The sequence below is a fragment of the Rhododendron vialii genome, chromosome 8a, assembly GCF_030253575.1.
Source record: "Rhododendron vialii isolate Sample 1 chromosome 8a, ASM3025357v1".
Taxonomy (NCBI): Eukaryota; Viridiplantae; Streptophyta; class Magnoliopsida; order Ericales; family Ericaceae; genus Rhododendron; species Rhododendron vialii.
Window position 1 is genome coordinate 4,850,429 of NC_080564.1, and position 27,727 is coordinate 4,878,155.

The 27,727-nt window shown below is 36.4% G+C and overlaps 2 protein-coding genes across 2 annotated transcripts; one reads left to right on the top strand and one right to left on the bottom strand.

Moving 5' to 3' along the window:
- Positions 1-3,755: 3,755 nt before the first annotated feature.
- Positions 3,756-10,208, bottom strand: LOC131298814 (SAGA-associated factor 29 homolog A-like). The gene is made up of 9 exons (XM_058324281.1): positions 9,908-10,208; positions 8,023-8,116; positions 7,658-7,734; positions 6,886-6,995; positions 6,616-6,698; positions 5,077-5,130; positions 4,424-4,574; positions 4,232-4,245; positions 3,756-4,002 (listed from the first exon to the last, which is right to left on the bottom strand). Exons 1-9 carry the CDS (start codon positions 10,068-10,070, stop codon positions 3,897-3,899), a joined length of 852 nt encoding a protein of 283 aa, XP_058180264.1. The 5' UTR covers positions 10,071-10,208; the 3' UTR covers positions 3,756-3,896.
- Positions 10,209-24,602: 14,394 nt separating this feature from the next.
- LOC131298815 (uncharacterized) lies at positions 24,603-27,518 on the top strand. Its single transcript, XM_058324282.1, has 2 exons — positions 24,603-25,043; positions 25,982-27,518. The coding sequence occupies exons 1-2, from the start codon at positions 24,978-24,980 to the stop codon at positions 27,077-27,079; spliced, it is 1,164 nt and encodes a 387-aa protein (XP_058180265.1). The 5' UTR covers positions 24,603-24,977; the 3' UTR covers positions 27,080-27,518.
- The last annotated feature ends 209 nt before the right edge of the window (positions 27,519-27,727 follow it).

Consider the following 27,727-nt stretch of genomic DNA (forward strand, 5'->3'; position numbering starts at 1 on the left):
CTTTTTTTTATAGACAACAGTTATGATCTAGCATAATTAAACCTTCAGTTGCAAGGTCATTTTTCCTTTTGAATATTGTGGTTTATTACCATTTGAAGTTCTCCATTCTCTTGCATTTGCCTGTACATTTTCCGGAAGTGATGGATTTTTTCTCATTAGTATCGTTTGAGTGCAGCCTTTACATTTTGAATTCTGAAACTTAAGTGCCTCTTTAGGAAGAATTAAAGGAATTCAAGAAAATACAGAAAGGATTTCAAAATTACTGGATGAGGCAAGTCGGCAAAAGCTATGCAAGGAGGGGCTTTTTCCCCCTGGGATTGAAGATTGAACCTTGTAAGTTTCCAATCACATGTGCAGGCTGAATCTTTTGTGCGACTGTGTTCTCTCTCTCTCTCTCTCTCTCTCTCTCTCTCTCTCTCTCTCTCTATATATATATATAGAGAGAGAGAGAGAGAGAGAGAGAAACGAAAACATACAGTACTCTGGAAATGTATTTTCTCAAACAATACTCGGTCATCCATAACTTCTCTATGTGTGTTTTGTTTGGGGATTGCTGTATATTAACCATAACTTTGTTTGTACTTTACAGTAAGTAATAAAGCCATGGTCTCCTGTCTTTGGTGGTATAAAAAGTATTCTAATATAGCTTGCTGTGTGGAGTATCTTGGTAGATTTCTGCTTACGAGCATACATTTCCGTTAAAGTATGCACAAATATTGGTTGATTTCCTCATATATTCTTTGACAGTGCTTATGAATCTGTTTGTTTCTGGAAATACTGGCACTTGGACACTGCCTATGAATCTCTTTGTTTTTGCAAATCCTGGCATGGCTTTGGATGGAATTGAGAAATGAAATAACAGAGTGCCAAATTGTATGAACTTGATTGAATTAATAAGCCCAACCAGAGAAATTTGTCGAACCAAATTCAAAAGCAGTCCATGGATGAGTTTCAGTTTGTCAGAAAATGAGCTGCATTTTGTAATGGGGATTTTTATGGTTTTGATGCTTCTATCAATATGTCTAGGCCACTCTCCTTTCCCACCTGGAGGAAAAAATTGAATGAAACAAAGTGATCGAAGAAATGCTTTTCAGACTAAAGTGAGTTGGTTGTTCGGTGTTTCAAAGATCAATAGCTTGTTGTTCTTTTATGGGAGAGGAAGTATATTAAATATTGGGGTTGAGAATAGTTATTTTAACTACATTTTGGGTGGAAAGAAGCTATTTGGTAGGTTTTAGCCATGTTTATAGCAGTGTTAAGTAGATAAATGAGGTTTGGATTATGTGGTTTAGTGTATTATGGTATTGTCATTGTTATTTTGCTATGTTTCTATTAATGTATAAAGTATTATGCAGGACTTTGTGAGAACCTTTAGATGTAATCTGGAGGATGACGTTTTGGGCACTATTTCTATTTCAGGTGCACATGGTACGCTTGATTTGCGACCAAAGGAGATTGTTTCCCAGCAGATGCCTTGCCATACTGATAGAATTCGTTCTTTTGGAGCTTCGAGATTTTTTGTATGTTGCAGTTACTGATTTGGGCTATATTGGAATGGTTGTATTGGAGTAAAATGGGTTAGAGCATATTAACCCTTGGCAGTATTGGCCGTGTCTTCGTTGGAGTTGGAGTAGTTGTATTAAGAAAGGTATGAAATATTTTCCCCTGGCATGCAACCAAAACTACTCCTGTGCACTTTTCCACTTGTGCTTCCAAAACTACTCCTGCTTCCACAGGTTAAAAAAAAGGTAGTTGACAACTTCAATATGCACTTCCGAACCAATATCACCTATGGAATCATCACAGCATGCCAACAAACTACTGCAAATTTAGGACACATACAAAACTGCCAATATTATGTTCTAAGTTCACAGCTATAAGGATTGGGAGATGCTGCCAAGCAGAGGTGCTTGGCAGCGGTGCCGAGCGCATCTCGGCCGTCCAAAAGTGTTTTGGATGGCCCGGATGTAAAGGTACCGAACGGATTTAAAAAAAAAGAAAAAGAAAAGGAAAAAGATGTTTCGATTCGGGCCGTTGATTCCGAGATGAACGGCCGGATTGGCCGCTCGGCACCCGCTCGGCAGGGGTGCCGCTCGGCAGGGTCCCCGGGTAAGCACTTCGCATTTATGCTTTGCAATACAATTTTGACACAGCATACAAATACTATCCTCTAAGTTCACATCTTAATACACTACAACAACCAAACAAAACTTCTAAACAACAAATTAACAAATGAGCACGCGAAAACGTGCAAAGCACGTGCATTACACTAGTTTAGTAAATAAACCAGGCTCTGACCGTTCAACTCGTTAAAGGTTCGGCATGGTAACAAACGATCCGAGCTCGAACACTAAAAAACTCGGCTCGGTTACACCTCTACCTAGCGGCGTGATTCTGGTTGTATAATTGTATTTTTTTGGACTCGGAAGGCCCGTTGTGCTTTATATAGAGCCCATTTCAGGTCCCAAAAAAGTTATTGGAAATTTCACAATGATTTGCTGTCAAAAACAAAACAAAAAAAAACAAAAAAAAATCATAGTGGTTTGTTAAACTCGTGGAGTTTGTCTTGAAGGGGATTATAAATAAACTTCAAGATTAATGTGTCTCAATCATGTAAACTACTGGCTACCAATCGAAAGGCAAGAGCCAAGAAGGCTGCAGGTCTTGGAGTAGCAGCACGAGATTACAAGGGAAGCGTTTTGGGGCTAGCAACCGGATTTGCTCACGGCATTATCTCACCTGAAGCAATGGCCATTCGCGAGGGTCTAAAGTTAGCAATGGCGCTTAAGGCATATACGGTAATGATAGAATCGGACGCCATGGCCATAGTTCAGAATGTCAACTCTGCTAATGCTCCCCCTACGGATGTCGAAGTAGTTGTTCAGGATTGCATTGAATTGAATCTCATGAATCTCTTTCAGTTGTGTGAGGTTTGATTACGTTAGCAGAAAGTGCAAAGAGCCCTTTCTGTTGTGGTTTCCACCGGATCTGGATCCTCTAGGAGGATTCCACCGTGTGAACCTCTGATTTACCCTCATGGGGTATTTCTCTATCTATTGTATAGGCTTTGCCAATCAGATTAATAAAATCTTCTTTCCTTTTTGCCAAAAAAAAAAGAGGTAAAAATTCATGTAACTACTGGCTATACCAATGTTCAATTGATTTTACTCTGTTTTTGCCTAGTCGTAAAGTCAAACAAAATGAACAGTTCAAGATTATATTTTTGAATTTGAGATGGACCCTGCATGGAACGCATATTACTTGGTATTAGAGTACTTTTTTTGAACAGCTATTACTTGGTACTATCGAGTAATTTAATTTGGTGTAAAAAATTAAAAAATATATATAGAAATATTTTTGGGAGCTTGAAAATGTACGAATTCCCGTAGGGAACATTTGAAATGGGACAAAGGGAGTTTTAGTAACGAACTAAAGATAGTTATTGTTTTGACGATCAATCAAAAAATAGATATAGAATCATGTTTCTACTTTAATTGGATCAACCTAATTTCTTTTGAAATGATACATGTTTATAAATTTTTTGACAACATTAAATCTTGCAATAGTGCAATCCATGATCTAAACACATTTCGGTTTTCCTTCCCATTAAACTTCTAAATACTCATTTTTTCGAATGCTGCAAAATGCAAAATCCTAGCAAATGAACTTTAACACCAGAAAACAAAAATTTAGAAAACTTGTTTCCAGTGACAGAATAAAACAAGGGATAAATATTACTCCTAAAAGAACTGAGGGAACAGAAAATAGCTTCAAAAAACTTTCTTTTCTTGTTCTCCCACAAATCCCTCCATAATCTAAATCCAAACAGATACAACACTTCACATATGAACTGCGCATATATTTACCTATACACATACCTAGGGGAAATGGAAAAACTATTGACCACGTCCTTCGGGAAGACCAACCACCCTGTGAAAGGGTACAACCCTTTGAGGCAAAGATCCATCTTCATCCTCATCGTCGTCGAATACCAAGACATAACTGTCACATCGCGATAACCATTTCAAGAGGCATGAAAACCCCACAAGATTTTATCAAGAAGATGAAATCACTGGGAGTAACTGAACTCCGTAGTACCAGTAACTGAACAGGCATTTGGAAAGCACATGGAAAATATGTTGACAAAAGTTTTTTCAAGCCAAATGTTAAAAAATGACATAATATTCGTATGTGCAGAAATCCCAATAGAACAGAGAGAAAAGTTGCTTACTCATCAGTCTTCCTCTGAAAATTCACGAAAATAGTTGATAACACCACAGCATACACGATGCAAGAAGTAGACATACAGTTTCGGTCATTCACCACCAGGTTCAGGTACATGTGCCACCAATCCAAACGGCTTGTTAAAGTTAAGAAGCGGTATAGTCAAATAAAGAACAACACAGATCGGCGAACTCTTTACCTTTCGAGGTTGGACTACAGTTGCTTTATATAATGCAGTTGTATCTGGATACAATGCTAAAACCTTTTCCCCAGGACGGAAATCTTGAACACCAGGGATATCATTCCGTTTTGGGAAAGGTATTATCTCTGATATAGGCAGCTTGTACTTCCTGAAATTATCAGCATGGTAAATATTTCATCGGTAAGACCTAGTAGTAGCCAACATTTGATCCGGTTAACACAGAAACCGAAATAATCGAGATAAACTGCTGATTCTCAAAAATCACTTCCAAAATTAAAGAAATCGCAGTAGAATCATGTAAGAATATGCTGAAGGATTCTTTTCGAGAATGGGATTACGTATACAACTTCTCAAATGAAAAGAGAGCAAACACGCACTGAACTGCTTCTCGTAAACATGGAAAAGAGCAACCAGCAGAAAAAACACAACAGGTAAAAATCTCTCTTTCCAATATTGGGTTCGTTAAAAAAAGAAACAACAGTGAATATATGCCCAAACAATACAAGAATAGGATATTTTCTATATTTATCTCAAAGCAAAGCTTATAAAATAATCCTTGCTTTCAAGTGCATGATATAAGTGCAATACGTACATAATTCTAGGTTTCAAAACACTTCTTTATTAGAACCTATTAAAATCACAAAGGTTACCTCTGGCTGCCACCCTCTTCATCATCACCAGGCTCCTCATCAAGCACTTCAACTCTACAATAGTTATGAGAAACATTACACATATTGAGATAACGTAGAGATCCGATTGGACTGAATAGAATCCACATACAATAAAGATGGAATTAATTATATTATATAGTTCCTGTTACAGCACCAGTAGTCCCAGACTCCCAATTGCTTAATTGTCAGAAAATGGGCCCAACAATGCATATCAAGCATCCTTTGCTGGCCAAATTGCATATGGTGATGAATCATCAACGCTCAAAGGGAACATAATGCGAATGAAAAACAAATATGAACACAAACAGACTTGAACCTATTAAAGCATCCAACTCAAGACCAATTGGCAACGAGTGGAGAGGCCGCCCAGATTCATATATAGTACTAGTTTTGGAAGTTTTGGAGGAGATAATTAACCGATTTCGGACAAACTCCAACAGAACCCAAGACCTACCCCAACCTGAGCACTGACACATGCCCAGGGTGGAAGAGAGAGCTCAAACCATCCATAGAGATATATGGCAGCAGTGGCACTGAAACCTCTCTCTCCTTGTCAGTTCGACAAATTGGAGGTATCTGCCTCCTCCACATGTCCTACAATCAGGCATCTTGGTCTGTATCATAGGACTTGCTGAATTTGGTATGAGATCAGAGAAGTTGTATCATGAATGTCAAGCATTTAGTATGATGTTTACCGGGAAGGTCTTCCAAGGGATAGCGAGAAGCCAAGGTGGCTCACTCACTTGGGGCATTGTCTAAGGGACGGTAAGTAACCAAGGTGGAGCTTGCAAGGAGATGGGTGGTGCCATTGGGGATGCCACATGGAAGTGGATATCCAGATACTTACAACAGGATATCTCACCTCCTATAGCCAACTAGCATACAAAATGTGTTTGTACGCGTCAAATGTTTGTTTTCAAATATCATTTACCCAAAATCTTATAAGGATATGGTAAAGTAGTCCACATCTCATGTGGATGGTCTACAGTTTACGTGCTGTGGGCATCTTTACTCGGAGATGTTGCTCAGCATGAAACTGAAAGGATCTCTCATCTATAAGTCGAAAAGTATCCTTCCCAACCTGTCTTAAGGAGATCCCTTTACTTCCACTCCAGCTATTCTAGAACGACTAATAGTAATAATGCTGCTTCAGCAAAGAGATACTAAAGTGGTCCCCAGGAATGGCATAAATGTGTTACAAATGTGATTAGAAGCATTTTCGGGAGAAGCCAGGGCTAATACAGACAAATTAAACCAGTCACCACAAAAGAAGAATCAATCTACTGGTTTTCACTCCGATACTTAGCAAGAAGCAGTAGCCATTTTTCGCTCAATTGTCTCAACCAAACTGTGGAATTAGAAATGTCTATAAATAGATTTCACTTCCACACGTTATCGAATCAAGCTTCAGTTGCCCTTATTCCTTGGTCAAAAAATAAAAAAAACCAACAACAAAAGAACTAAGAAGAAAAAAGACAAGGAGCCTTTCACAAAAATGTTGGGTGGAACTAGACTTACTCTCTAGTTTCTCTACCAAAATGAAGAACTTTAACAACGAACCACTCTTCTTTCTCAGAACCATTTGTCACCCTAGCTGCTACCTGAAAAATACAGCAGATGTTAGAAACACAATGCAGCATCCAGGAAAAACAGTTACACTGAGACAGCCCGATACTGACTTGGCGGTGAATAAAGAGTTGTATCTTCAAACCGAGCAAGAAAATACACTGGATGAAGGATATAGCACAACAAATGTAAAGAAGCATAACTTCAAAGCTAGATTAGTACTTGTTCACCAGTCAGACTAGAAAGAGTATCCAGGTGCTTTTGCACTGATGGAGAATGCGTTGAGATATCAGAATCAGCCTTCAATTGTTTCCTTTTCGGTTCATTAGGTTCTGCATGTGCATAAATACCCAATTTAGCACTTTCAAAAAGAGTAAAAAGAGCAGCATGAACATGACGTATGGAATGTTCACAAATGAAAAAAGCAGGGAATTAAGGCATAAAAAGTCTATTCGTTCACTCAAGTCCATTCATCCACTCGTTGGTACCGCCTAGGAGTACAAGGAGTTGAAGATCAGTCATCTTTCATTCAGTGTCAGATTTTACTTGGTCATGTAATGTGGCCTGCTTAGTATCTATCACAGCAAGCCATTAGTAACACAACCATATGTCAAAACAATCCATGTTTATGCATAGTTATCAATCTCATTCATTCAACTCAATAAACATATTCTACGGCTACTAGCAGCTTACGAGATACATTGGCGATTGAATAGCAGTGTTGTGATGGTTTGAACAACTGATGATTGATCAACCATCATAGTTATCTAACTCCCACCATATTAACCATTCACTAAACAACTGATGATTGATCAGCCATCACAGTTATCTACCTCCCACCATATTAACAATTTACAAGTTTTAACCATCTTTCCACGAGCGAAGGACACTGAAATGTTCATCCATCCCATAATTACTAAATATAGAAGTTTAAAATGACACCTGAGATCCAGATTTTCATAAGAAAGAATTCAGTGGCTAAGTTTTCACAGACCTATTCTTCTTCTTTGATGCCATGGAGCTCCAGGAGGCATGAAAGCATCCAGTTGCCCTAATAACTGGGTTGAAATACTGCAGAAAAAAACAAAAAACAAATCCAGCGTGGTGAGCATAAACAAACATACAATAAATAGCTCGGGTCGTCCAATGAATGGAACCTGGACAAAAGGTGCCATTGACCCAGCAGAATTAATGAGAAGACATGCATTAGAAACTTAGAAACCATTTTAACTGCAAGATAAGCCTTAGAAGTTAGACCCCAGCTTTAAATCATGTTTATTGTAACATCAAATTAAGAAGGTAGGAGAAGAAAAGTTGAAAATTGAAGAACAGGTAGAAAGTGATCTACTAAAGACATACTTCACTTCGCTTTCTGAAAGTTCTTTGGCTTGTGTATACAACATCTTAAGCCGTGTCAAGAAGATATCACCGTACCTCTGGAGCACCTCAGGAGCTGCATAAACATGCAAAGAATCATAGAGAGAATAAACCAGCTGTAACTTAAGCAGTAACATACAAGAATTGTAAAATAACAACTGTTCACCAACAAAATGACAGAGTATTGTCACTTAAATCAAATGGATCCATGTCGCCACCCAAAAGTTATGGGGAGGACAAAATACTTCCTGTGAGCAGTTGAGTTGAACGACTAACTCTAGAGGCTAAAGCTAGTGAGGTAATATCCTAATAGAACAACAAAGCTTCTTAAACCCACAATGTAAAAGCCTAAGCATCTCTGGCGCAACCCCCAACATCTGAGTAAAAAATGCCATAAATTCTCTCAATTTGTTGACTCAAACCAATTACCAAAGTGGGTTCTACTCAAATTTTTACAAGAAACAATGGCGACTCAATTGTATCCTTCGCATTAACAACTATGCCATTAATGAACTACTAACTTTATGCTTGCATTTGGGTATCCACTGGAGTGTTTCATATCAAATCAAGCTTTTACTCAAACTTTTAGTCTTATTTGAGTAGTAAGGATTGGAGATTGTCTAACCACCATGTTTTTCAATGGCATGCAGCCAAGGAGCACGAAACTAACTGCATTTCTTATTCACTGAATTAATATTTATCCAAAAAGTAAACAAATAAGCCGACTTTCTGAGACCATCCATCAAATACGTATATTCCTCGCCTCAGTCAACTCCAACTAAAAACTAGTCAAAATTCATAGCACATGGTTAAGATATACAATTATATATATGATCCTCGTGAACGAATTCCACTGTAAGCATGAAAACCACACCATAATTTCAATTTAAGCAAACATCGATAAGGTCGTCTATGTTTCTGAAGCACGTGTACGGGTATGAGTATATGTAATAGTATGACACGGGTGCTTCAAGATGACAAAACCTAAATAAAGTACGGTATGGTATGTATGGAGATTTTATTACAGGTTAGAGGACTTTCTTACTTGGCATAATTCCACATAAAATTACCAAAAAAAAATATAGTAACATAGTTAGGTGGTTAAGAACACAACATAAAAAACCATAGTTTAACCGTTACCGCCAAACTTATGGTACAAATCAGAGTCATGTTAAGCTTCTTATCAAATTAGCTTCATCACTATACAAAATCAAAATACTACTACTAGTCTACTCTTCTATATGAGGTAAGAGCAGGGGCGGTCCCAAGGGGGACCCGGCCCTTGCACAACTTCAAATACTCTCGCGTATTATACTAATTTTTAGGTTAATTAGAAAAAATTCTATGAGATTAGCCCCTACAAGTCCTTTGAGTGAAAAAAAAAATTCTTAAAACTTCTATATGTGGGGTAAGAATCCAGAAATTCAAGTTATCAGTCATGTTTTAGGTTGCATGTATAAAATTATCAATCATGCTTTGGTTGCATGTATAAAATTAAACGGTGGTTGCACACATATACATAATATCGTCCCTTCTTTGGACTTCAGGATTAGTAATATATACTTATAAAATAAATTTTTTATTATCAATATGAAAATACACGTGATTCAGGCCTTGCTAAACAACACAGAACGTGCATCCGCCACTGGATACAAGTTGGGTATTAGGTATATATCTGAAAAAACAATACTAATAAAATTTCGGTATGCGTTTCAAGTACCCGGTACGCATGTAAAAGTATCAAGCAAAAGTATAAATACTTGAACAATGCGGATACCGGGTTTTAGAAGTACCATGCTTCATGGTATAACATTAACATAAACTGAAGACGGTTGAAATTTAAATCTATGATACCGTAGAGACTCACAGGACCGTATCCTGTCGTGCATGTTATTGATCTCGAGGAGGACCTCCTCTTGGACTCTCCTTAAACGATCGAGCTCCTTCGAGTTGTCCAGCATTCTGGCAATGTCGGGCGACGGCATCATTTCACCGGGGGTCACGCCGACGCCTTGCGTTGTGTAAATCATTCGGAGTTTTATCTGGGTAGGGTTATGCCGGCGAGAGTAATGCAAGTGCTTGATCGTTGTTTTGGAGACGCAGGAGAGGAGCAGAGGAATGAATGAATGAATGAATGAATGAGAGAGAGAGAGAGAGAGAGAGAGAGAGAGAGAGAGAGAACCTGAGCGACCTTTGGGTGTGCAATTAGGTAAAAGTCTTTGTTATACAGAGGGTTTCGGAGATTTTTTTTGCACAAGATTTTTTTTACACAAAAAGAAAAGCTTTTAAAGTAGAGAGTAAATTCTATCCACCACCACCGTCTGTGGGCTCCATAAGATTTTTTTTTTTTGTTATAATTTGAACCACTCAATTTGTAAAGACCGCAGAGTCGTAAGTATTTCTAAGAAAAAAAATCAGTTTGATTGAATATCGATCGGTATATCAAAACTTGAATTTTGGTTTACGGAATGGATGATCATAGATTTTGAAGTTAAATTGTCCATGATTATCCATTTCATAAATCAAAATTTGATTTTTAATATTCCAATGATATCCGATTAAGCTCATTTATTGAGTGGATATACTATTCCGAGAATTCTATAAGATGAACGATTCAGATTATAGCAAAATTTGTATGGTGGGCCCAAACAGATGGTGCCACATGTGGAAAGAATTTTAGCTCTTTAAAACAAATAAGTAACATTTATTATCGCGATTTAATGAAAATTTAGTTACAAGCTATTAAGAAAATATGAAGAAAAAATTAAGTGTAATGTGTATAATTAAGTTTTGTCATGGGCTTTTTTCTAAAAAAGAAATAAAGGCTTGCTTCGACTCTCTTATGGTAAGCAAATACAAGACATCAGGATGTTAGTTTCCATAATCCAAACCGACGATTCTTTAAAGGGAAGTGCTATAATACACACCCCTTATTTGGGTGTGTATCATATGCACCCTTATTAAAATACATCAAAATGTTATGAATCCCAAAATATTACGAATCTATTGCTAAAAATTTACGAATCATATTGTTGAAAAGTTACGAATTTTTAGTATAAAAGTTACGATACAAAATAAAATGTTATGAATGACCGGTCCTACAAGTAATTTTTTATGAGGTGGCACAATATAAACCACACAATAGATGCATATGGTACACACCTTAAATGGGTGTGTATTGAAGACTTTTCCTTCTTTAAATTGCAATTTTTACAGCATTTTTACAAAGGAGTATTAGTTTTTTATTTTTGCATATCTGTAAATACTTAGTCGAACCACTTTAGTCTATAAAAAAACTTATGTGTTTGGATGGGCCACCGTTAGAATTTAATATCCAAATGGCTCACATTCCTTTCCAATTAGAAAAAAAAAATTTACTTTGGGAGGGGAGACGGGGGACAAAAAATCATAGGTTGCCTTGGGGATTTGAACCCTGGCAAAGTCTCACTTGCAAAAGCTCTTTAGAGCAAGTACATCAATAGTTCTTCAAAATGGCAGGTGAACAGTAGAGAAATGTATTTTTGCTGCCTTCTTTTGACTAAAACACCACACCAATGCCTGTATATAATACTCTCCATCTATTAAAATATGATAAAATATGACATTTATAGTATTATAAAATACAAACAAGGACAGAAGGGAGGAGAGAGAACGTGTTAGTTGTATAAAACAATAATAAAGTAAACGGTACATAATGAACAGTGCTTAGTTATTTCTACCGAACCATTTCAAAAAATGCATTTTACCTCTGCGTTTTGCTAATCTGCTGCACTGCACTTTTTTGGCTCTACTTCTCTACTTTACCTAAACTTATGGATATGCCTACTCTGATGTTGATGCCCTTACAACTCAACCAAAGCTGCGTTTGTGGAATATTTTTCATATACTTAATTATTATTATTTTTTGGAATTTTTAAAATGGTGTGGCATGTGCCACCTCTCCTTCTTAGGTCCGCCCCTGATCCTGATAGAAGGATGTGGTTCGTATCTCATTTAGAAATGGTTTTCCTCCTGGCAAAGCAGATATGGAGGAAGACGAGTCCGAGCTTTTTCAAATGACGATGGATTCGTTTACAAGCGCAAGAATCTCTCTCTCTCTCTCTCTCTCTCTCTCTCTCTCTCTCTCTCTCTCTCTCTCTCTCTCTCTCTCTCTCTATATATATATATATATATATATATATATATATATATATATATATATCCTTGATATTATTGTTATGGTTGGAAAGGCACAAAAATCTTGGATGAAAGTCTAAGAATCTAATTTTAAGCATCCAACTTCTTTCAGAGTGTCTGGTTGTATGGGAAGCTAGTGTAAGTGCAACTAGTTATTCTAAATTTCTAATATGGTACTCATCACGAGAGAAATACGAGCAGTACAGTTGCCCGAATGATTAGGGTTACTAGCGGTTTGCTCATGAAGGGGCGTTTGACTCTTACTCCCTTTCCCCTTTTCTGGTAAAGGTAAACCGTAAACATCCTCTTATCTGGTAAAGGTAAACCGTAAACATATGAAGTTCTTGATACGTACTATGAGAATAGTAGGCGAGCAATCGACTTGACATGTCTTGGCTAAGATCCTTTATAAAAATCCCAAATCAATGGTCACTACACTACGCAAGTATTTATGAATTCAACGCCCATGGGAATTTGACGCGGGATCAAATTTTAGAAATTGCATTTAACGTCCTAACATCTCTGTAACATGTCACCAAAGTGTAATCACCGTGTTTTAACACGAACCAAGGTCTTGTTTGACAATCTGAATTATTCATTGTGTGAGTTCTATGTGTTTATTATCCATATTAAAAATCAAATTGATCGAACATTAATAATATCTATCAAAACGCATATTTGCAGTAATAGAAATGGAAAGGGTTAGAGCATGACTCTTCATTTCTCTTATGTCAAATATGATTCGACGTACCTTTTCCCAATGTGTGACCTATATTTGCGTCCGATAAACAAAACATTTCAGATCATCAAACGAGACCGTGATAGGTTCTATTTTGCGAGGAATCAGGCAAGCAATCTTCTCACTAGAGCATCTTTGACCCAAGGGAGCATGTCTATGGACTTTATACTGTGTCACTCTTGTCCTTAGACTCGAGTATGTTTGTCCAGAACCATGTTAATTGGATTGTGTCTTCTCTTTGATTTTTTGCAGATTCCACTGGGACAGGCTGGACATCCCCATCACATTAGCTTTTGTCTAATTACTACTTTATTTAGAAATTATTATAGATTGTAGAATTTAACATCACGATTCACGCCTGATATTATGGGTTTTAAGTCATGCTTTTAAGGATTAATAATAACGTTATTGGACATTAAACAAATGCTTTTGATTAGTTAAGCTCAGTTTTGTTTTGTCCCAGATAGGGCCGTTATATGTGACAGCACATGCATTAATCGGATGTTTGGAATGTTGGCTCTATCAGATTTCAATTTCGGATGGAATGGGTCCGCTCTGATACTATGTGAAAACTTTATATCCAACTTAAATTCAATTGGCAATGAGTGGAATGGGTCCGCTCTGATACCATGTAAAAACTTTATATCCAACTTAAATTCAATTGGCAATGAGTGGAATGGATCCGCTCTGATACCATGTGAAAACTTTATATCCAACTTAAATTCAATTGGCAATGAGCGAAGACCGGAGAGGTAGCATTCGAAATCTTTCTTATTTCTTTCTAATACCTCGTAGATGGCACATTTGCTAAGACCTGGGCACCGCCCCTCTTCTTGTTTTTTTCTTCGTCTTTCCTCTCACGCTTGTCGGTAGGTGAGCTTATTTGGCTTCCTCCTTGGCTTGACTTTAGGCCAATGTCTTCAATCACAGGAAGGTCAAAAGCGAGTTCCGGAGTAGTTGGAGTTGTTTGTTCCATCCTTGGAGATGACCTTCTTTGTCCTGATAGAGAATACCTAGACCAGTCTTGAGGAGCTTCCCTGGGTTGGACTCATGGAGCAGATCTTTCCTAAACCCATTGTATGACCACTTTTCGTACAGAAAAACGCGAGATGGACACCTCTATTATAAGTCTTTTCGTGTGCATGTCTGCTTTCTTCTTCTCAAATGCTACATAACGGCTCTTTAACCCCTGTACACTGCAGAATAACTGCTCAACATACGAATCCCCTGCTAGTATGCCTCCCTTCCGTACCGATCGTCACTGTCTTTCCTTGATGACTTGGATCAATGAGACAAGGAGTTACTCAGAGCTGTAGTTAGGGCCTTTGCCAAAGGAATGGGACTCCTTCGTTGCCAGTCAATCCCAGTAGAGAGAGGAGGATCCGCCCCAAGGGTTAAATATCCTTTAATGGGATTGGAATGGCTGCTTCCAGCTAGAAGCACATCAGGCGGGCATCGAAAGTTTATCAAGCACTGCACTGGATTTTTCTTAATCCGAGTAGGCTATTCCTCATGTTATTAAGCGATCTCTCATTCCATATCCAAGTAATATCGGATTAGTCTCTAGTTACATGTATCGTGGGCAATCCGCATGCACGACCCGAACACTTGTGTCCATATCATTGCTCTAGTAACAAATAGGTAATGGCTGGCCGGTTTCAGCTTGTTGTGGGACCTTGATAACTGCCTTGTAGATGGATTATAATTGTAGATTTAGAAGTGAATATATAGCTCATTCGTTTGTGTACATTATTATATGAGATTTTGAGTTTTCTAGCTAGGATGGCATCTGTTGCCAGATATATTTTCTTGGAATTTTATGAGCTCGAATTGTCCAAAGTGCACATGTAGTTGCCAGATGCTAATCGCTTGGTTTCGAAAACGACATTTTTGTTTTACATAATGTGATTCAATTCCTCCGTCGCTTGTCTACGTCACTCAATCTTGTTTAATAACATAATAGTGTAAATGCCCGTTACTCCACATATTGACAAATTGTTTAGGTCAGATACCTCCAAAGAATCGTCACGAAATCATTGGATGACCTCATCTCATGTGGTTCAATGTCCGACCATGTCAATTTCGTCTTCTCACAAATACGTACACGTATCTTTACATTGCTACTATTTGCTTTTAGCCTCTTTTTGTTTAGGTACTAGTACAAGACATGAGTTGGGGACACAAAGTCCAAAAGCTCCAAACCTCCGGACAACGTCTTCTGGGCGTCTATCTTCTTTCAGAAAAATTGGGGCAACACTTTTTGCTTTCTGATTTTCGAAAAGCAAAGTAAAAGAAGAAACAACTTTTTAACTGCTTTCTTTTTTTCCACTAAGTTCGGGAACAGAACTTTCGGACATAATTTTGTTTGGAGCCGTACGATATATGTGGGTCTACGTTATTTAGCTGATAAATTTCTCTCACTCATACTTATTAAATATTTGCAGCAATTGTGTGTGACTATCTGTTAAAGCATCTCAAAACCAATTGACAATGAATAAAGAGGCCGCGTAGACTCATATACTAATTTTGGAGGAGATAATTAACCGATGTGGGATAATTTCCAACACTCCCCCTCACGTGCGACTCTCGACTCACTCGTGGAGAGGTCAACAAATGATCCAAAATACACGGATCACAACGAAACAAAGTGCAATTATAGCACAAACAAATGGGAGAAGCCTCTGAAAAATCTAGTTCTGATACCATGTTAAAGCATCCAACTCAAAATCAATTGGCAATGAGTAGAGAGGTCGCCCAGACTCATATACTAGTTTTAGAGGAGATAATTAACCGACGTGGGATAATTTCCAACACTATCTCTATATCTTTTGGATTAACATAGAAATAGATGTTGACTCATCAGAATGTCATTTTTCAAAACAGGTGCAACAAAACAAGGGTCGTTTACCCTTGTTTTTTGGATGGATAGAAGGAAGATAAGAGTTTGAGGAAAATATCATGTCATTGACACATCCATTTCTCCTTGTGATGATCAAAAATCAAGAAAGATGACGTCATGTGATTTTATCCTATTTGTGTTTTTATTGACATGATCTTCTATTGCTATTAACTACTATTAAAGTGCCTTTTCTAAATGAAGTTTAGGGGCAGATTATGGGAGTTTTATACTAAAACTGTTGTGAGGTCTAGCCAAAAATTCTTATGAATAAATTTTGGGATTCTAGGTAGGGGTCTAAACGAACCAAGCAACTTGCGAGCTCGGTTTGACTCGGTTCCTTAACGCTCGGCTCAGAGCTCAAGCTTCGAGTTTTCGGCTTGTTTAGTAAACAAGCCAAGTGGAGTTCGGCTCGTTAAGGGTGGCTTGGCTTGATTAAGAGATTCGTTTAATAATTGACTCAGCTCAACTCGTTAAGAGCTCGCACTTGATTTTTTGATATTTGTGATATCCATTTTGAAAAATGATATTGGCACTCCAAAAATTGATGGAAGCACTCCAAAAAATAAAGAAAAGTGACTTTGAAATTATACTGATTTTGGAGTGTCTGTATCAATTTTTGAAGTATCTACCCTTTAAGGAATATACTTTGAGTATTAATTCTACACGGACCCTCCATGTAGAATGAAATCTCCCCCGAGCCAATGAAAACTCAGCGTGCTCCGTGCAAAATGATTATTTGGGATCCTATGAAGTAGAAATTTGATTATGTGAGTTCTAGAGACAAAATTTAATTATGATTTTTTAGAATAAAATGATCAGAAAAATAAGATCTTCGCATCCGTTCAAACGGATTGAAAATTGGAGCACTTAATTTTTTTAGACTGTTTAAATATTAAAAAAATATGGTTGAAAAATTAAGTGCTCCAATTTTTAATCCGTTTGAACCGGTGCAAAGATCTTATTTTTTTAATCATTTTATTCTAAAGGGTTATAATTCTTATAATCAAGTTTCTGCTCTATAGGATCCCAAATAAAGAGAAGATAATTATGAGAGCTCTGGAAACAAATTTAACTATGACTCTTTATGACAAAATGATAAAAAAATAAAATTTTTGCACTGGTTTAAATGGATTGAAAATTGGAACACTTATTTTCTTCATCATATTTTTTAATATATAAACCGTCTAAAAAAAGTAATTAATCCAATTTTCAATCCGTTTGAACCAATACGAAAATTTTGTTTTTTGATCATTTTATTCTAATGGGTCATAGTTAAATTTTGTCTATACAGCTCTCGTAATCAAATTTCTGCTTCGTTGAATTCCAAATACGGTAATACAGTATTTTGCACTTAACAGCACGTGTGTGGATTGTGGAGAGAAGGCTGAGTTGTCATGCTTTTATTGGTCTGGCGGAGGTAGAATAATCTCATATACTAGTTTAATTTCATAGATTCTATCGCCCCAGAATGTGCACTGTGGCTTTGTCACAATTTTTGCTGTACTTTTGAGTACGAAATGCAGCTTTAAAAATTGCTTAAAGCAGATTTTGAGAGGCATTGTTTTGATATTTTCCTTTTAAAGAATTGTCAAAATCCACTTTTTTTAAAAAACTAAAAAGATCTTGAAAGCATGTCAAATTGTCAATGCTCGTTTCGAAATATCTTACTACTAGTTTTTTGGTTTTTTTTTGAAACTGCAAATATCTTTTATGTTCGTTTTGGGATTCTTAAACTGTGCACGGTCCTTAAAATATTTTCTTTCAATTATTATTCTCATTTATTTATCTCACTCTCTTCATTTATTATCTAAAATTTCAAAATGAACATGGTCAATTTTTGTGGTCAACCCGGGTAGAATTCCTCTTTTGAATACAATTTATGTGCTTTAGTTTTGTTCAATATTATTCATTACAGTAAAAAAAAAAACTTTTTACCATAAAAGGTAAGAGTAAGAAGAATATTCACGTTGAACACAGTAGATTATACTGGTACAGTACTATGGATGACGAAACTATGGGCCCCTTTGGGTTAATTTTTTTCTATTCTCTCCTTCCCTTTATTTTTAAGCACGGTATCGATTACAGTCATGGTGCGTGTTATTTTTAATAATTTATATCTCTCAAAGGGATATTATATTTTATGTTTTTAAAAATTATTGTCTTATAAAAATAATTGAGTTTCATCAAAATTATACTTTTAGTAGACACTTAAAAAAGGAGTATATCTTTTTGACGCTGTCTTTTTGTTGTTTTATCTTAATTTACTGGAGTAGGAAAGACAATCTTTTAGTATTTTTGATCATCTTTAAAGGACTTCTTTTAACTTAACTTGGGGCATATTTATATATTTTTCCGTTTCTCGAAACAAACGATGTAAGGTAAAGATTATACCCAAATCTTATAAAAAAAAATTAAGAGAAAATAACCAAAAAGATGATGCACAAAAATCGATAAAAAATTAGCTCAAATGAGCCTGTACGAGTCATTGGATGATATGATACGGATAGATAAATTTCCCAAGATATATCGGAGAATGAAAAAAATTATTAAGTGCTCCTAGAGCACTTCACGCGGTGCTTTTTCATCAACATTCCCCTCACAAATTGGCATGGACGCCATAAAAATGTTTCTAGCTCCCACACCATTACTGTGATGAAAAAAAAGTCTTGAAACACAATAAGAGCACTGAATAATAAATGGGGCCTATATACATACGAATCCTATTTACGCAACATTATCTCTCATTCTTTTTAACAAAAAAGAAAGTAATATTTCATTAATAATAACAGAATATTACAAGAGGAAAGAAAATAGATGAAACAACGTACCCCAAAGAAAACTCAAACTGTAGTTGGCAAGGTACCAAACTACATATAATGTTTCTCGTAAAATTTCTCCACCTGAATCTCCCGTTACGCCCCCAAATATCAAATTTTTCATGCGATCGACGACTCTCACGTCTTCTTTGCGCTCTAAAAAGATCCGTGCGATTCGAATACCAAAACCGTTCATTTAATGCCTTTCTTGCCCTTAACCTTTTTATGCCAAAACCGTCCATGTAACGTCTTTCTTGCTCTTAACCTTTTTAACATGCATTGCAGTACTATCACTATTTGATAGAGAATATTCGTAGTGAGATTTCAATTCATGTTCCCATCTCACTTTCTAGGAAGCTGCCTGTGAAGGTTCGTTCCTTCGGTGCTATTTGATGCAGAATCTCTTCCACTAGCCCACGCATTAACCATCTGGCTTTCTATTCATTCGAAACGTGACACGTGGAGAGTTTTTGTGCAAGCCAAAGACGACACGTGGTCGAACAATGAGACGCCATTTGCACCAATGGATCAAATATTTGTGATCTCACTGCATAAAAATAGATCATGTTTAAGTAGTAGTAATTTATAATAAAGTGGGAATTTTTAGGTAAATTAAATTTAAAATGGGAAGATCTGTTGTAAGCTTGGTGCATTCAACCAAAGGTCACCAATTCTTTTTAGGGGTGTTTGGGAGCGTATTTTTTTGCATTCCATTTTTCATTTTTTGGTTTTTTGGCTTTTTGAATTATGTGCAAAATGAGTTTTTGAATTTTATAGAGTGTTTGGATGATATGTGCAGAATGCATTTTACAACAGGAGTAGTGTTTATGTGTGATGAAAATGAGTTATGAGTTGGTGTTTTACTATATTGCCCTTGATTATTTTTATTATGGGATATAATGTGTATAAATGATGGTTCAATCAATTTTGTTAAATTTATATTTCTAATTTGTATTATTCTTGGTTAATTGAACGGTTTTTTACTTCTTCTTTTTTTTGATAATTATGAAGGAATACCGATAAGATAATTAGCAATGGCACCAGTTGATAATTAAGATAATATGAACGGTTTTTTAATATTTTTTTATAATTAGGAACGATTAATTGAACACTTTTTTAATTTGATAATTAGAGATGGTACCAGTTGGATTTCCGACAAGCTTTTTGATCGGCTTCTCCTTCTTGTTTGGTTCTCTTCTCTCTCTCTCTCTCTCAACAGATATGGGTGGTGAGAGAACAGATTTAGGAGAAGAGGATAACGTAAACTTGTGGCTAATTTGGATATTACCAAAATATGTGGAGGGCAAAATTGACTTTAAGAAAAATAGTTCAAAAAAGAGAAGCAAAAAAGGACCTCCCTCCCTCTTTTTGGCTTTTGCACGGCATCTTCAAAATGGAAGAAATCATTTTGCCAAAACTCATTCTCAACCCATGCAGCCAAACAGTCAAAAGGTAAAAATGAGAAGCTGAAAAGTTGAAAAAGAAGTGCCCAAACAGGCACCACACGTAAACCTATTACGTGGAATAGCAAGTCGGGACTCGTATCTCTCTTTTTTTTTTAGGCAAAGAAAATTTATTAAAAACTCAATAATAGGTACATCAAGAATGATAGGGCAAGCATCATTAAAAGGAAAAATCAATCCGATCATATGCTAGCCAACAATCCAAAAAGAAGAAGAAAAGACCAACCAAGAGTTGGAAAAAAGAAAAAGAAAAAGAGGGTTACAAAAGGACTCAAATTTTATGCTTTCTAATGCCTTACAAATGGCTTCGGGACTCGGTATCTTAGTTGGTTTAAGACACGTTTTCAGAATCAGTTTTCAAAAAAATTTACAAAACTTAATTAGGTGACAGTGTTCAAGACTTATTTTCTAAAGTTTTATTTAGAAAACATTTCAATGTCCCTTTTCCAACACACACACATATATATATGCAAAGTAGCTCTATACGGAGCTGAGTGATCTCAGCCGTCCGTTTCGACATTAGACGGCTCGATCATAACGGTATAAACTATTACCGTTAAGAGATTATTTTCAATCCGGATCGTCCAAAGCATTTTTGGACGGTCAAAATTGAACTCCGTAAACATTTGTTTACAACCGTTCTGTAAACAAGATTTTCTCTATCTATTCTAAAACAAGTGGCTTTTATGGACTCAACAGTCAACACGACCCAAAAACAAGTTCAATCACCTCATTGGTTCGGAATCCCCACCACTCATGAAATTAAATGAACAAATCTTCCACACAAAAATAAACAAAACTACCCTTTCATTGAGGCAAATAATGTCAAAGAGGATGGATATTCCTGGCCAGCACATGTGGACATGTGGTTAGCTATCAAAGGTACGGCCACTGTTTATAAAATTGATTGGTAAGTGCATCAAACCATGCATGCCACTTGGACTATACATAGAAAATGTAAGGCATTGAAGATGAGGATATCCATATATATCCTCCAAAATTAACTAATTGACAGTGCCACCCTTAGTTTTGCCTAGTAGTTAAAGAAGATGATTTTGATGGATTGTGTATTAGTATAGTAGTTCTTTGAATAGTAGTATTAAAGATGATTTTGATGATTTGAGTACTAGTTCTTGGAATCTCAAAGTTTGAGTGACATGCAATGGATATGAATCATATCAGATAATAATAACTTCTTTGATTTGATGAGTGTCTTATGTCTATTGTTATGTTCGTAGTCAGATGATCTTTTTAATACGACACTGAATTCGTCCTCTCAATTCTAATTAATTCTACGTATATACGCATGCACTCTCGAATTTCGCTCTCATGAATTTAAGTACTCTAGGATGTTTTCGAAAGACGTCGCTTTCACGCTCTTGTTCTCGCACTTGCACATGCGCTGTGTAACTAAGGGTGTCTAGCTCGCCCTATCTTACAAACAGAGGCTAAACAATGTTGTGCCCTTTAAAATGGGTTGTTTCCCACACCTTAAAAATTAATCTACAACGCTCATTTTGTGAGACGAGTAGATATTATTCCCAATTATAGATTAACTAGACATTGATAACTTAGAGATCAAAATCTAATTGAATAAAATAAGTGAATTTGATTCGATCGCGTGGTTATTGATCATGTCTTATTGACTTAATCTTTTGTAGGTACGTTCTACGTATCCATAGACCTCTTCAAACCGAATCATTCGGTTCTAATTTTTGACTCGGGATGAATCCCTATTTAAAGCCAGATCGACACAACAAGCACCCAAGTCGTCATCAAATCATCGTAACTAATGGAGTGTTTATTTGTTTACGCAGCTTACATATTACACGTTTAATGAATTTGGACTAAAAGCCCTAATCAATCTGGCTGACCTAAGCTTCCCATTAATTAATGATGTGTATTCCGGCCATTATTTGGTACGTAATCAAAATCCAGTGCTCGTTCCAAGTCAATGTGTCAAGTAAAATACGCGTAAGAGAAATAGAGGACGGTCGTGTGATGATAAAAACAAAGGAGACTGGAGGAAGAAGAAGAAGAACTTGTCAAATATTAATGATTTGCTAATCACAAAATAGATTTATTAATCTTTAATTATATGTAGTAACACAGTATTAAAAAAGCAGACCAATTGTCTCGTTTATGGAAAAAAAATAATATCTGGGAAAAAATATCTGACTTGATGGTAGGTTTTTTCCCAAGTGTCTTCGTCACTAGATATCACCCAAATTTGCAGTCCAAGATTATTATTATGAAAAACAGTACGAAATTCTCTCACAAAAGTAAAAAATAACGGCTTCAAATTGTAGCAATAACTCAAATCAATTTGTGACGAGAATGTTATTTATCTGCGGCGTCTAACAAACGGTTCCAATAGGTGGTTTGGAGTGGGGTTGGGACCTACAAAGTCGAGTCTTGAGCGGTTTTGAGAGATAGGGTACGGGCGTGAGTTAATCCCGTGCGCCCTATATTTTTTTGTTTTCATTTCTGTATCTTTTACGGAGTATCTTGGATGAAACTCTTGAAGAGATCCTTTTTTTTTTTAACTGAGCTCTTGACATTGTTTGACACTCTGAATTTAGAGTGTGGAAGTCAAAAACAAAAGATCTTCCAGATAAAAAGCGTATTGAATTTAAGGAAAGTAGAAATGATTGGAGTAGAAGTAAAAAAAAGAAAAAAGAAAGAAAGTTTGAATGAGAGATAAATAATTGAAATATAGGAGTAGTAGTAAATTAGTAATTGTCATTGGTATTTTGTACGAATAGTTAAATCCTCTAAATCTACTTTTTGATTGTAAAATGTTATAATGACGTCTCAAATAAAGCATGAGTTAGAGATGATCTAAGAGATCACTAAATGTGGGTCCATCACGGGTTCAACATTGATTAGTTGAAAGGTGTTAAAAAGATTATTCTTGTAAAAGTTTTAAGTAATTGGATATTTATAATCACCCAAATCAAAAGAAATATATTTTGAAAAAAAATGAATAATCAATATATAGACCATCAATATTTTTAGAGACAAATATTTATTGACGGTTTAGTTTAATATCCAGGCAATCAACTTTATACAAAGTAAAAGTTATTCTCAACGGGCATTTAAAATGGTTTACTCGAATCAACGATCAATGTGGTGTTCCACTTTTGAAAGACTAATAAATCTTATAGTTCGATACTCCCAAAATAATTATTCGTGTATAGCTACTTATTATAATGTCAATAATCTTGATTTGATTTGATAAAAAAATTGGTTATTTTACGTTCTTATTTTTTAATTTCTTTCATAAATAAAAAATAAACACATGACTGTATAAGTTGTCTAAAAAAAAACAAAAATAAAGTGATTGGTATATTTTAACTATATTAGGCTAGAATCATGTCAATCTACAAATGTAATGTAGTGAAAAATAAGAAATTTATGATATAGTAATAAGTATACATTCCGAGAAAAAATAAATATGCCTATTAAGTCAGTCCACCAGAACCAAAATCCTGGCTCCGCCAATGGGTTCAGGTTCCCTAAAAAAAAATTATCAAAGGAATAGAATAAACATAGGCATAACGGCTGTCTTGTCCAGGTCAAAGGGCGCGTGACCAACTAAGTTGAAATCTCTGTAATACCCCTCAATTCATTTTCTTAGCAAGGAAGAAAACAAGGCTAATGCTGGTAAATTCAATGTTAAAATTGTGATAAAATGCAAGCCGAGGTTTCGCGTGGGGTAGTGCCTAAAGAAACGGTCACTTTGGTACCTCTTTTTAGGAGCTAATTGTAAATTATGCTGGCAATTGGCATTAATAAAAGTACAGCTACGCGGTGTCCCAATAGTTTAAAAAGTTCTCATTTCGGTACCCTACAATCTTCCTTCATTTGTACATCTAATCTAATAACTCATGGTTGATGGTGAAAGCCGATGTTGTACGCGTGAATCATAGTTAAATTCTAAAAGTCTTGAAAGGACAATTTTGTTCCCTTTTAAAGTGTGTCGCTTTCTAACTTTGGTACTCAAATTATTACTATTCTTATTGAAAATGTGGTATTGAAATTTTATGCAAAACCCAATTACTCGTTGCGTCCAAGGGTGTGGGACCGTCCATCCAACTCAAAATTTTAGTCCATTGCAGAAATTGAACATTTTTCAAATAAAAAATCATTTATCGCACCATTATAAAGAACTAATTTTATAAAGAAAAGTCACAAATTATGTTTGAACATACTTTATTATTTGATTAAAAAAAACTGCACAAATTTTTTTTTTATAGTAAACTTAAAGTTTGTGAGGGGGGAGCACTGGTTGGGACTTGGGATATAACCGTGAGGGGTGTAAATGAAAAAATTTATTTCTAGTGGCCAAAGTAACAAATTAGGCACACCAAAAAAGGTTAAAGTGTAATTAACCCGCCTTGAACTTTTTTTTTTGGCTTGAACGGGTCTTGAACTTAATATCTGGTACTGTATTTAATTTGTTTGCTGGTTTTAAATCATTGCGTATATAAATTGCAAATCTGAAGGGTTTTAGTCCGACTTGAACTTTTAGGCATTTACCATTCCTCCTTTATATCTGGGAATTCCTGTTGGGCAGGGAGAGAGAGGAGAGAGAGACCACAAACGGCTATAATTGAAGTTATCAGAGCTGTATCGACGGAAAACATAGACAAACATATAGCCCCATATAAAGATCGCTGCCTTTTGGGCATCTATTTGCTGTTATTCGTTGTCGATTGAGCAAATCTGAGTCCGTAGATACGAACGGAAAAAGGCCCCGAGGGATACGCGGGTTTTGTAGAGTGAGAGAAACAGGGTTAGAGAGAGAGAGAGAGGGATTAATTCGGCATTATTGGGTCCTCATGACGCCTGATGGGTATTCCAGTTCCAAGAAGACTGATGATTTCTGTGAAGATGTTTGTGGCCAGGTACTTTGGTTTTGGTTTTTGATTTTGTTATGATTCGTGGGTCTACTGTAATTTTTGTTGTTATTTGTTTAATTTTTTTAATGGAAATTTGAGTTTGGGATTGAGATATAGGAGATGAGTGTGTTCGATTTCGTTTTCAATCTGAAATGGGTTACCCCGAAATCATCGGTTAATAATGTAGGCAGTTTTTTTGGATTAAACCTTCTGCAGATTGATGGTTTTTGTTTCTTAGTTTTTCTCGCTGTTTTTTTTTTTTTTGGTTGTGTTTCGAGTTTTTTCCTTTTCTGAACTCCTCTAATCCTCTATTTGTTCTTTCTGTACGCTGGCCGGGACACCTGAGTTATTTAAAAAAAAAAATTTTAGATCGATTGTTCTAGCTATGAAATCGAAATCTTTCTTCCATGTTAATTTCGCTTTTCTTTGGGCGTTTTCCCCTGAGGGTTTTTGGGGTTGTGTATCTGTGTCTAGATTCGTTTGTTGATTTTGTGGATTCCTTCTATTGTGAGTAGTGCGGCCCTTTTTCGGTCGTTGGCTCCTTTTTTTGAGGGCATTTATCTCCTTTTACAATCTGGTGACATGCCCTTGATGAGTTCCATTTTCATACTTGGATTACTTATGAGAATATGAGTAGTGGATTTCTGGTATTAGATTCATGTAGATTTATTGTTTGTTTGTCAAATTGCTCAAATCTTCAAGTTTCCTTCAGATTCTTCACAACTTTAGTATGGTATGAGAGGCTTGATCATCAAACTAGATACACTAATGGATTTTGGTTAAGGAGATTTGAGTAAAGTTCTGGATTTAATTCCTGAATTTGTATAAGTACTTTGTTTGCAAGTGATGATCTGGAGCATCTGAAGAAATTTTATGCATTTTGATTATGGATTTGTTTACTCAATCTGGGTATCTTAGGAAAGAATTGTTTTGATTTGCAACAGGCAACTCGTGTGGCAACGACTATGTCGAGGATTCGTTGCATGCTGCGAGGGGTGGATTTGAAAACCTTTTTGTTTCTTCTTGTGGTTGTGCCAATGGGCATATTTGGCATCTTTATGCATGGTCAGAAAATTACCAGCTTTCTGCGGCCGCTGTGGCAATCTCCGCCAAAGCCATTCATTCATGTACCACATTATTACCATCCCAATGTTTCAATGGAGAACCTCTGCAAACTTCATGGTTGGGGAATTCGTGAATATCCCAGGCGAGTCTTCGATGCAGTTCTTTTCAATAACGAAGTGGACATGCTTACAATCCGATGGAAAGAACTGTATCCTTACATCACACAGTTTGTTCTCCTTGAATCAAACTCAACATTCACCGGATTGCCCAAGCCTCACTTTTTTGCTTCCAACCGTGATCAATTCAGGTTCATCAAGCCTCGGCTGACTTATGGGACTATTGGGGGAAAATATAGAAGAGGCGGAAACCCATTTTACGAAGAAGCTTATCAAAGAGTTGCCCTGGATAACCTTCTCACAATTGCGGGTATTGAGGATGATGATCTATTGATTATGTCCGATGTTGATGAGATTCCCAGTGGGCACACGATTGATCTGTTGAGATGGTGTGATGAGATCCCTGAAAAACTCCACCTTCATTTGAGGAACTACTTGTACTCATTTGAGTTTGTTTGGGCTCATAGGAGCTGGAGAGCCTCAGTTCATCGGTATCAGATTGGGAAAACTAGGTATGCGCATTATCGTCAGAGTGACTACCTCTTGTCAGATTCTGGGTGGCACTGTAGCTTTTGCTTCCGCCGAATCAGTGACTTCATATTCAAGATGAAAGCTTATAGCCATTACGATCGCGTGAGGTTCTCTCACTTCTTGAACCCCAAAAGGATCCAGCACATAATTTGCAAAGGTGGCGATCTCTATGACATGCTGCCTGAGGAGTACACGTTTCAGGAGATTATAGGGAATTTGGGAACTTTACCTCATTCATTTTCAGCCGTTCATCTTCCGGCATTTTTGTTGGAAAATCCTGACAAGTACAAGTACCTTTTGCCCGGAAACTGCAAAAGAGAAAGTGGCTGAGTTTCTTGGAAACTCTGGAGGGGCGCTCATGTAAAGGCTCTGAGGTGCAAATTTTCTGTTGCACCGTGGACTTTCCATTGGACGGTTGGAACTAATACAAGCATACCGCATCCCCTACAAAATCTAGGTCATTCTTTACGTGCTGGAAAGGCTTGGTTGATCTGAGATCAAGATTTCTTTTTCTTGTCTTTCTAGTCTTATGTTGGATCCTGGATTGAGGTTGTGGTTGAGGAAAGGAATGACTTGTTTGGGAGAGCATCTCTGTGGCATGATTTCCATTGTTTTGGAGGAACTATGTTTGTTTCTTGTTTCTGTTTGACACTGCTAATTTATTCGTATATACTAACAACTCAACTCTGTGTTGCCGTTTAACTATCTTATTTGTAGCATCTAATTGATGCAGAGACTTCTTATCAATTTGATTCGTTCTTTTTCAAAATCGCGTGATTTCATAACACATAGTGCCGATTTGCAAGATATGCCGTCGATGTGTATCAGAATGCTGAATGAGGGCTACTGTACTGTATGTGATGTGCTGAAACCCTATTTACAAATCCCTTCAGTTTTACTTGTAACTTACCATTTTCTCAGTTTCTCTTCCCCTGAGAGAATTCGGAACTTTTCTGTAAATGGATGGTAGTTGTTTTA

Excerpts from the sequence above, each read along its gene's own strand:
- LOC131298814 (XM_058324281.1), bottom strand. The coding sequence starts at position 10,070 with ATGATTTACACAACGCAAGGCGTCGGCGTGACCCCCGGTGAAATGATG. Across the intron at positions 7,735-8,022 it reads CTTTCAGAAAGCGAAGTGAA|TATTTCAACCCAGTTATTAG; the intron begins GTATGTCTTTAG and ends TTTTTTCTGCAG. Across the intron at positions 5,131-6,615 it reads TTTGGTAGAGAAACTAGAGA|AGTTGAAGTGCTTGATGAGG; the intron begins GTAAGTCTAGTT and ends TAACTATTGTAG.
- LOC131298815 (XM_058324282.1), top strand. The coding sequence starts at position 24,978 with ATGACGCCTGATGGGTATTCCAGTTCCAAGAAGACTGATGATTTCTGT. Across the intron at positions 25,044-25,981 it reads GTGAAGATGTTTGTGGCCAG|GCAACTCGTGTGGCAACGAC; the intron begins GTACTTTGGTTT and ends GATTTGCAACAG.